At 35.8% G+C, this 10,902-nt stretch overlaps 1 protein-coding gene across 1 annotated transcript; it reads left to right on the top strand.

Moving 5' to 3' along the window:
* The first annotated feature begins 7,606 nt into the window (after positions 1-7,606).
* On the top strand, positions 7,607-10,341 carry LOC111386474. The gene is made up of 7 exons (XM_023010939.1): positions 7,607-7,758; positions 7,800-8,446; positions 8,491-8,685; positions 8,754-9,137; positions 9,246-9,425; positions 9,489-9,526; positions 10,270-10,341. Exons 1-7 carry the CDS (start codon positions 7,607-7,609, stop codon positions 10,339-10,341), a joined length of 1,668 nt encoding a protein of 555 aa, XP_022866707.1.
* Positions 10,342-10,902: the final 561 nt, after the last annotated feature.

Here is a 10,902-nt window from a genome sequence, read left to right as displayed (position 1 = left end):
TAGACATAGGCCCAAAAAAGGGGAAATACCTTCATTTAGGCATTCTTTTAAGCATTTTTTCTTGTTTGTAAATTTTGTTTTGGTTATATCTCTATCAATTTAAGTAGGATTTGAATTCCGTTTGTTGGAGGATAACCCTTAATATTAGGACTTTCAATTTAGTTATTATCACTGTTATTTCCATTTTTGAAAAAAAAATCATTTTTTATTTTATTTTTATCCCCAATCCATTTGAATAAATTTATACATAAAATATTATAAAGCTATACATAAAATGTCTAACATATTAAATTAGAAGATAGAAAAAGCAATGTTATTAAATTATATCTTCAATTGAATATTCGAAAAGTCTTCAATTTCATTCAGAACGAATCGATTGCTAGAGGAAGCAAACTCTACAACAGCCTTCTCCGCATCCTCTCTTGTTTTGAAATCCCCGAAAAAGTTGTTAGGGAACCCATCAACTTGTTCCTTTACTTCAAACGAGGAACTGTAAGTTCCAGGCTTACGACCAACAAAAATAGCGTATATATTCCCTTTCAAAGGTGAAGGCTGTGTAGTGCAAAATGCTCGAAAATCATTTTCAACATCTTCCATGTTATCATAAGACTTGTGGAAACTATTAGGAAACCCTTCAACTTGGGTCTTCGCTTGAGCCTATGTGTTGTAGATCCCTGATCGATGACAAACAAACGCCATCCAAATTTAGAGCTTCGCTCCTTACGGAGGCCCAAAAAGGGGAAGGGGGTAAATTCCTTCATTTAGGCTTTCATTTAAGCGTTTCTCCTTTTTTGGTAAATTTTCTTTTAGTTATGTCTCTATAAATTTAAGTCAGATTTGAATTCCATTTGTTGGAGGATAACCCTTAAGATTAGGACTTTCAATTTTAGTCATCATCTCGATTTTTCCATTTTTGGAAAAATATTTTTTTTATTCCCAATCCATTGGAATAAATCCATACATAAAATATTATAGAACCACACATAAAATATTCAAACATATTAAATTTTTGTCATATTCAAACATATTAAATTAGAATAAAAAAAAACAATGTTATTAAATTTTTAAATTTGATATCTTCAATTGAATCTCCATTTAAACTTTCAAAAAGTCTTCAATTTTATTCTAAACGAATTGATTGCTAGATGAAGCAAACTCTGCAACACCCTTCTTTGCATCCTCTCCTATTTTAAAAGCTTGGAAAGAGACGTTTGAGAACTTGTTGACCTATTCCTTTGGTTCATATTAGGAATTGTAAATTTCAGGCTTAGCACCAACAAAAATTTCCCTCTCGAAGGTGGAGGCTATGCAACGCAAATGCTCGAAAATCATTTCCAACATCTTCTCTCTAGTCATTATCTCGATTTTTTTTTATCCACAATCCAATGGAATAAATCCATACATAAAATATTACATATCCATACATAAAATATTCAGACATATTTAAAAAAAAAAAAAAAAAAAAAAAGGATATCTTCAATTGAATCTCCAATTGAACATTCAAAAAGTCTTCAATTTCATTCTGAACAAATTGATTGCTTAAACTCTGCAACAGCTTTCTTCGCATCCTCTATTGTTTTAAAAGCCCTAAAAGAGTTGTTAGGGAATCCGTCGACCCGTTCCATTACTTTATATCAGTAATTGTAAATACCAGGCTTATGGTCGGAAAAAAAAAAAAGCATATATTTTTCCTCTCAAAGTTGAAGGATGTGCATTGCGAAATGCTCGAAAATCGTTTTCAGCATCTTCCCTCTTATCGTAAGACTTGTGAAAATTATTGGGAAACCCTTCAACCTGGGTCTTTGCTTTACCCCATGTGTTGTAGATAACCGATCGACGACCAACAAATACCATCCAAACTCCGAAGCTTTATTTTTGACATAGGCCCAAAAATGGGAAAATTCCTTCATTTAGGCATTCGTTTAAGCTTTTTCTTTTCTTTTTTTCTTTTTTGTCCTTTTTGGTATCACTATCAATCTAAATGGGATTTGAATTCCATTTGTTGGAGGACTACCCTTAAGATCAGGACTTTCAATTTTAGTCATTATCTTGATTTTTTCCTTCTTTTCAAAAAAAACCTTTTTAATCTCAAATCCATACATAAAATATTAAGACACATTAAATTAGAAAACAAAAATAATGGTGTTATTAAATTGTATATCTTCAATTGAATTTCCAATTGAACGTTCAAAAAGTCTTCAATTTCATTCTGAACGAATTGATTGCTACAAGAAGCAAACTCTGCAATAGTCTTCTCCGCATCCTCTCGTGTTTTAAAAGCCCTAAAAGAATTGTTTGGCAACCCGTTGACTTGTTCCCTTGCTCCATACCAGGAATTGTAAATTCCAGGCTGACGGCCTACAAAAATCACATATATTTTCCCTCTCGAAGGTGAAGGCTGTGTAATGCGAAATGCATGAAAATCATCTTTAGCATCTTCCCTCTTGTCATAAGGCTTATGGCAATTATTAGGAAACCCTTCAATCTGGGTCTTCGCTTCACCTCATGTGTTGTAGAAACCCGACTGACGATCAACAAACACCACCCAAACATAGCAACTTCGCTCCTGACGTAGGCCCAAAAAGGTCAACTTTATTCATTTTGGGCATTCAATTAAGCATTTTTCATTTTTCGTAATTTTTTTATGGTTATATCTCTATAAATTTAAGTCGGATTTGAATTATGTTTGTTGGGGGATAACCCATATGATTAGTGATAAATGCGGGTTTATTGCGTTTATTCGGATCATTAAACTTAGATATTTGCGAGTTTTATTAGCGATTTATTACTTAATTTTCTTATTTTTATTTTGTAGGTGAAAACTCGATATTAAACGATGAATTGAAGGAATTTATGTGAGAAACGATCTAAAGATGAAGGCAAACGAAGATGACAACCAAAGACGCCGTCGAAAGAAGATTTAAAAAAAAGATCAGTGGGCTGGGCGCCTCCAGCGCCTAGGCGCCACTCGAGCCGTTTTTAATTGTTTTCAAAGTTCCAAGGACCAATGCTACAATTTCCTTCAGGTTTTAGGTTAAAGCATTCAACCAAACACATTTCATTCTTGAACTTGAAGGGCAACTGGTTCTTCTTCTTCTTCTTTTTCTTCTTCTTCTTCTTGTTTTCTTTCTTTTTCCTTTTTCCTTTCACCTTTATTTTGTAAGATATTTTGGGGAAGACTGGAACATGGAGATGATGCATTATCTTGTAGAAGATGACCCATTGATATTGAAGGATTTTCAACCTTTTCTCTCTTTATCAATAAGCTCTTCTTTTCACTCTTTTCATCAATGTTTTGTAAGAAATTGTTAGTTATTTGTGGATATTTCATGGGTAACTAATTATATTTTGTGATTGGGGATTATTTCAAACCCAAGTTATGATTTTCAATTAATTTGTACTTTATAAATCTCTTGATTAATGTGTTTAGTCCATTGTGTTAAATGTTTATTTTGTTCTTCTTAATTGTTTAGGTGTACAACTAAATGGTTAAGTTTTTTCGATAATGCTATTTTGGAATTAGTAGTACGTAATAGCTATTGATTCTAAAACCTATTAGCAATTACATTTCGATAGATTATGAAGAATTATCAATTAAATGTATGTGGATTAACACTTAAGTTTGTAAACCGAGCTTGCGAGTTTACCCTTAATTCAATTCATCTCTTTTGTCGTAATGCGTTTGTTAAATTAAATCTAGAGAGCTTGTTCTAGGTTGTTTAATGAATAGGGTTGAGTAAAGAGCTTGTTTTATTCGACTAACATGTCAAAAAAGATTGAGGTAATTGAGCTTGTAATTATTCTCGAATTGTCGTTAATCTTGAGAACGAAAATCTATTGTTGTAATTGACATGAAAATCATTCTCGTGGTGATGAAATGTCCCCCAATTACATTTTCTCGCATTCAATCAAGAACCACTTTGTTTATTTCAGATTTCAACAAACCAAACCCCCCCCCCATTTTATCTATTTTGTCTATTATTATTATTATTATTATTATTAATTTTACTTTTTAGTGTGCTATTGACATAATTGAATCAATCTTTGCAGGAAATAATCCTTACTTGTCATATTACCATTTAAAACGACACATTTAAGTCAAGTAAGGAAAATTAATTGGAACGTGATATGCAACGTATCAATTTTGGCGCCGTGTCGCCGGGGATTGTTCTATCAATTTGTTAATTAAAATATTTTTCTTTTTGTTATTTTTCTATTTATTTTTGTTATTTTCTTTGTCATTTAGGTTGTGAATGAGCAAAAAGCCTATAACACACTACAACCTAAGATTAAGAAAAGAGGCCGACACATCGGAAAGTGGAGAAGACATTTCTTCAACTAGACATCTAAGGCGATTGAGCATTGAATCCTGAAGTGACTCCGAACACATAGAGCCCAAAATGACGGATGCAAATCGGGCCTTAAATGAACTTGCAGCTCCAACTTTTTTTCAACAACCTCTATGCATTCAATATCCTCAAGTGGAGGTGGGATTTGAACTAAAGTCCGGGATGATTCATCTACTTCCCACATATCACGGATTTGCCGGAGAGGATCCAAATAAGCATTTGAAGGAGTTTTATGTCGTTTTCTCAAGCATGAAACCTACGGGTGTATCGGAAGAGCAAGTGAAATTACGGGCATTCCCCTTCTCTCTTGCAGACACTGCTAAGGAATGGCTCTATTATTTGCCAGCCGGTCTTATTATCACGTGGAATGAAATGCAAAAACTCTTTTTGGAGAGGTATTTCCCAGCTTCAATGGCTACTAACATCAGGAAAGAAATCTATAGCATTCAACAATCTCAAGGGAAAAATCTCTATGAGTATTGGGAGAGATTCAAACGGTTATTTGCTAGTTGCCCAAACCATCAAATCAGTGAGCAATTACTTCTACAATACTTCTATAAAGGATTACTCCCGATAGAGAGGAGTATGATCGATGCGGCCAGTGGAGAAGCTCTAATGGATAAAACACCGACAGTTGTAGGGATTTGATAGCCAATATGGCCGCAAACTCACAACAGCTTGGCAGTAGAGAAGTGGCACCGATTAAACAATCAAGTGAGGTAGGAGCAACCTCTCAAATTGAACTGCAATTAGCCGGTCTTACATCGCTTGTGCAACAAATGGCACTTGGGACAATGCAACAAGAAAAAGTGTGTGGGATTTGTTCTATTGTGGGACATCTTACTGACGCATGCCCGACACTACAAGAAGGAGCCTCAGAGCAAGCGAATGCCATTAGGAGATTTCCAATGCAACAGAGATAGAGATATTATTCATATGTTAACACATATAATCCTGGATTTAGAGATCATCCTAATCTCAGTTATGGAGGAAATCATTTCATAGCTCCACAATCACAATTTAATCATCCCCCAGGGTTCAATCAATAAATGCAACCACAACACCCTCAACCTCGTCAACAAACTCCGCCTCAAAGTTTAGAGATGTCTCTTGAAGATATGGTTAAGTCCTTGGCTTCTAGTACAATACAATCTCAACAAGAGACAAAGACCTCAATTAAGAATTTGGAGACACAAGTGAGCCAATTGGCCAATATAGTGGGTAAATTGGAGGCTCAAGGATTGGGAAAACTTCATTCTTAAGCAATCAACCCGAGAGAAAATGCTAGTGTCGTGACACTAAGAAGTGGAAAGAATTTGGAAGAGACGCCAAGGAAAATGAAAGATCAAGTTGATGAGTCAACACAAGAGAAGAACCTTGCATGTGAAAAAGATGAAGCTACAACTCCAACTGCGGGATCTAAGGTAGAATCTAAAAGTTCCATTCCTACTTATGTTCCCTCCCCTCCATTTCCTGGCAGGTTTGCAAAGTCCAAAAAAGTGGAACATTAGAAGGAAATCTTGGAAACTTTTCGCAAGGTTCAAATGAACTTACCACTTTTGGATGCAATTTATCAAGTGCCTCGTTATGAAAAGTTCCTCAAGGATTTGTGCACTAACAAGCATAAATTAAAAGGTAACAAAGTGGTAAGTGTAGGAGAAAATGTCTCAGCAGTTTTACAAAAGAAACTTCCACCAAAATGTAAGGACCTTGGAAGTTTTACCATCCATTGCATTATTGGTAACACTAGGTTTGAAAAGGCAATGCTAGATTTAGGAGCATTTATTAATGTCATGCCATATTCTATTTATGCTTCCTTAAATCTAGGAGCACTTAAAGAAACCGTTGTTATTATTCAACTTGCTGATAGATCTAATGCATTTCCAAAGGGTGTGTTGGATGATGTTTTGTTGCAGGTAAATCAATTGATTTTTTTAGTAGTTTTCTACGTTCTTGACATGCAAGATGAACCAACATCTTTATTGCAATCGTTGCTCTTGGGAAGACCATTTATGAGGACTGCACATACAAAGATAGATGTACATAATGGTACATTGACAATGGAGCTTGATGGTGAAATTATTTGCTTCAACATCTTTGAAGCAATGAGGTATCCTAGTGATGTTCATGCTTGTTTTTCAATTGATATAATAGATTCATTAGTACAAAAAAATTTTGAACTATCAAATGAAGATGCATTGGATACCACTTTGATTAAAAGCATTGATACTAACAATCTCACCGGGTTGAGCAAGAATTTACAAGTGTGCAATGATGATGTTGAAACCGTGGCGTCACTTGAGTCACTACCAAGTATTCCACTAAGGTATGATCTCTCCTATATTACTCTTCCGATATCTATAGAGAAACTTTTTATCTTCGGTGATACAGGCCCCCACTTTGGAGCTCAAACCTCTTCCCAAACATTTGAAGTATGTATATTTGGGAGAGGGGAAAACACTACCGGTGATCATAGCAAAGAATCTCACAACACTTCAAGAAGATAGGCTTATCCGTGTGCTCAAGGAACACAAAATAGCTATTGGTTGGACAATAGCCGATATCAAGGGGATAAGCCCTTCTATATGAATGCACCGGATATTGCTTGAAGATGGAGCAAAGCCATCAAGAGAAGCACAACATCGCTTGAATCCTCCCATGATGGAGGTGGTGAAGAAAGAAATTTTGAAATTGCTAGACGTTGGTGTCATCTTTCCCATCGCCGATAGCAAGTGGGTAAGCCCGGTCCAAGTTGTTCCAAAAAAGTCTGGAATCACGGTGGTGACGAATGAAGAGAATGAGCTTGTACCAACTCGAGTCCAAATGGGTTGGAGGGTTTGTATTGATTATAGAAAACTTAATTGTGCAAGCCAAAAAGATCACTTTCCCTTACCCTTTATTGATCAAATGTTGGAAAGATTAGCAGGCCATTCTCATTATTATTTTCTTGATGGTTATTCAGGTTATAACCAAATTGTGATTGCTTCGAAGGATCAAGAGAAAACAACATTCACTTACCCGTTTGGCACCTTTGCTTACCGGTGCATGCCCTTCGGCCTCTGCAATGCTCCCGTAACCTTTCAAAGATGCATAATAAGTATATTCTCCGATTATATTGAAAGCATCATTGAGGTCTTTATGGATGATTTTAGTGTTTATGGTAGTGCCTTTGATAGTTGCCTGCAAAATCTCACACTTATGCTTAAGAGATGTATGGATGCTAACCTAGTACTTAATTGAGGGAAAAATGCCATTTTATGGTTGATCAAGGCATATTGTTAGGCCATGTCATTGCTTCCAATGGGATAGAAGTTGATAAATCTAAAATTGATCTAATTCATTCTTTACTTCCTCCAACAAGTGTGAGGGAGATTCGTTCTTTTCTTGGACATGCAGGATTTTATCGAAGGTTTGTCAAGGATTTTCCAAATGTGCATAATTACTATACAGGCTGTTGCAAAAGGAGGTGCCATTTCACTTTGATGAAGATTGTAAAAAGGCATTCGAATGCTTGAAGGAACTTTTGACATCGACACCCATTATTCAACCACCAAATTGGAACAAGCCATTTGAGTTGATGTGTGATGCAAGTGACTTTGCATTGGGAGCCGCTTTAGGACAACGAGTTGGAAAGACACATCATGTTATATATTATGCATCAAGAACTTTGAATGATGCCCAACTCAATTACTCTACTACTGAAAAAGAGCTTTTAGCAGTCATTTTTTCCCTAGAGAAATTTCGTTCATATTTTATTGGCACTAAACTAACTGTCTTTTCTGATCATGTAGCTCTTAGGTACTTGCTTGCCAAGAAAGAGGTAAAACCAAGGCTCATTAGATGGATATTCCTTTTACAAGAGTTCGTCCTTAAGATTAAAGACAAAAAGGGGAGTGAAAGTTTTGTGGCTGACCACCTCAGTCGCCTTATCCATGAGAAAGAAACTCTCCCATTGCAAGAAAGCTTCCCCGATAAACAATTGCTTCTCGTCACGGACACATCTCCTTGGTTTGCGAATATAGTGAACTATTTAGTCACTAAGAAAACTCCAAGTGACTTGACCACCGCTCAAAGGCAAAAATCAAGGCGATGGCCAAGTATTTTGTGTGGGATGAGCCGTACTTATGGAAACACTGTCCAGATCAATTGATAAGAAGGTGCGTGCATGAAAATGAATTCCATGCAATATTTACCTTTTGTCACTCTTATGCATGTGGTGGACATTTTGGAGCAAAGAGGACTGCTCTCAAGGTGCCTGAAAGTGGATTCTATTGGTCCACTCTATTCAAAGATGCATTCCTCTTTTGCAAATCTTGTGATCGATGTCAAAGGATAGGTATGTTGGGAGCCCGAAATCAAATACCACAAACACCCATACTTTTTGTTGAAGTTTTTATGTATGAGATATTGATTTCATGGGACCTTTCCCTTTATCTTATGACAACCTTTACATCATTCTTTCAATTGATTATGTGTCAAAATGGGTGGAAGCAAGGGCCACTCGAACTAATGATTCTAAAGTGGTTGTAGATTTTGTTAAATCCAACATTTTTGCAAGGTTTGGAACACATTTTTGCAACAGTTCCTTTTGGACCCTATTGAAAAGATACAACATCACCCATAAAGTGGCTACACCTTACCATCCGCAAACTAGTGGGCAAGTCGAAGTGTCTAACCGAGAGGTCAAATCCATCCTCGAAAAAACTGTAAATACCAATAGAAAGGATTGGAGTCTCTGCCTCAATGATGCACTCTGGGTTTATAGGACAGCATACAAAACACCAATTGGTATGTCCCCTTAGTGGTTAGTTTATGTTAAGCCTTTTCATCTCCCGGTTGAACTCGAACACAAGGCATTTTGGGCAGTCAAGCAATGTAATATGAACTTATGTGTAGCGGGTGATCAAAGAAAGCTTCAACTCAATGAACTTGAGGAAATTCGAAATGACGCCTATGAAAGTTCAAGAATTTACAAGGAAAAAACTAAGGCGAATCATGATAAAATGATTTCAAGAAAGGCTTTTGTTATTGGACAAAAAGTTCGTCTTTTCCACTCGCTCCTCAAGTTATTTCCAGGTAAATTACGTTCTTGATGGATTGGCCCTTTTGTTGTTACTAATATCTTTCCTCATGGTGCAGTAGAATTCAAAATCCTTCAGACTGAGAAAGAGTTTAAGGTGAATGGGCATTAATTAAAGCCATATTTTGAACCCTTCGTATCACAAAACATGGAGGAAATGCGATTGGAGGATCCAATCGAAGAAGCATTCAAGAGGACACTTATTTTTGTTTTTGTGAATTTTTGTTGCCAACGGTCCACAAACATCATCACAGCCATCACCGTCAACACCACTAGGGAATATTTGAACCTCTTGCGCTTTCTATTTCTTTTGCTTTTACATTGAGGACAATGTGCAATTTAAGTTTGGGGGTGAGGTGGTATGTGCTAAATTTTTTGTGGAATTTTGTGGTTTGTACTAATTTTGTTTTCACTAAAAACTTAAAAATTCGGGTTAAACACTTGTTTTTATGCTTGTTTGTGTTGTTTGATAGTTTTGCCAATTGCATTTTGAGTATTGCATTGCATTGATTTATGAATTGGGAACATAAATGCTAAGTGTTGATTATTTTCATCCACTTATTCCATGATTAACTCTTTATTGAGCACTTGGGTCACGAGATTCATCACATGCACTTGTAGGTTGTTAACGAACTTAAATGACCGTGCTATTAGAAATTCTTCAATTACTCAACCAATGAAAGGATAAGTTTGGGAGGTGGTTGAAACGGTGAAAGAAATTATTTAGAATTGTATTACTTCTCGACTCAGTGATTGATTTTGTGGAATGTTCTTAGACTTCAAATAAAAGTTAGATTTTATTTTCCATCTATTGATATTTTAATTAAAAAAAATCTGTAGGAAAAAGTAGCCTACCCTAAGGAGTGTGAGTCAGCATTGAGTAATCCGGCCCTATGCATAACCAATGTGTAGGAGACGATCTATGAATGAAGAAGGCTACCCTTAGGGACCAAAGCGAGAACTACCTACATTGGAAAAATGACGAAAAATAAAAAGGATGCTATAAGCATCTAGGGGTGATTTTGTTGAAAAATTGATGGATTGTGAGTAACTTGCCTAACATGAGTTGTGGTCTAAGCACTCAAAATTTTTGGTGAATTAATACATGACTAGATGATCTATTTTTTCAGTTCCAACCAACCAAATTTGAGAGGGAAAGTTTGAGTGATTTGAGGGCAACCTTAAGTTTTTGATACCTTGGGTTAGAGTGAAAATATCAAGTTTGGGGGAGTGTGCATCCCACGAGTGAGAAAGGAAAGTTTGACCATTGAGGGTTGGGAAAATCACCAACTTGTGCATTGCGATGAATTGGAATGACCACACACACACACACAAGTCAAGAATGTGTAAGTTTAAAAGTGTTTGTTGTAACATTTTTGTAAACATTTCATAATTTGTTTGCATAATGTAAGAATTGTAGCAAAGTGGCAAAATATCGAACAATTGGAGTGTTTGTTATTATTATAGTATTAT

This window comes from Olea europaea, unplaced genomic scaffold (genome assembly GCF_002742605.1).
Source record: "Olea europaea var. sylvestris unplaced genomic scaffold, O_europaea_v1 scaffold3569, whole genome shotgun sequence".
NCBI lineage: Eukaryota > Viridiplantae > Streptophyta > Magnoliopsida > Lamiales > Oleaceae > Olea > Olea europaea.
Note: the sequence above shows the minus strand (reverse complement) of the source record. Positions and strands in the feature narration are given on the sequence as shown.

Coding starts and splice junctions, on each gene's coding strand:
- LOC111386474 (XM_023010939.1), top strand. CDS start 7,607: ATGGTTGATCAAGGCATATTGTTAGGCCATGTCATTGCTTCCAATGGG. Junction 8,686..8,753: donor TGATCGATGTCAAAGGATAG/GTATGTTGGGAG, acceptor TTTATGTATGAG/ATATTGATTTCATGGGACCT. Junction 9,138..9,245: donor AGCATACAAAACACCAATTG/GTATGTCCCCTT, acceptor ACTTATGTGTAG/CGGGTGATCAAAGAAAGCTT.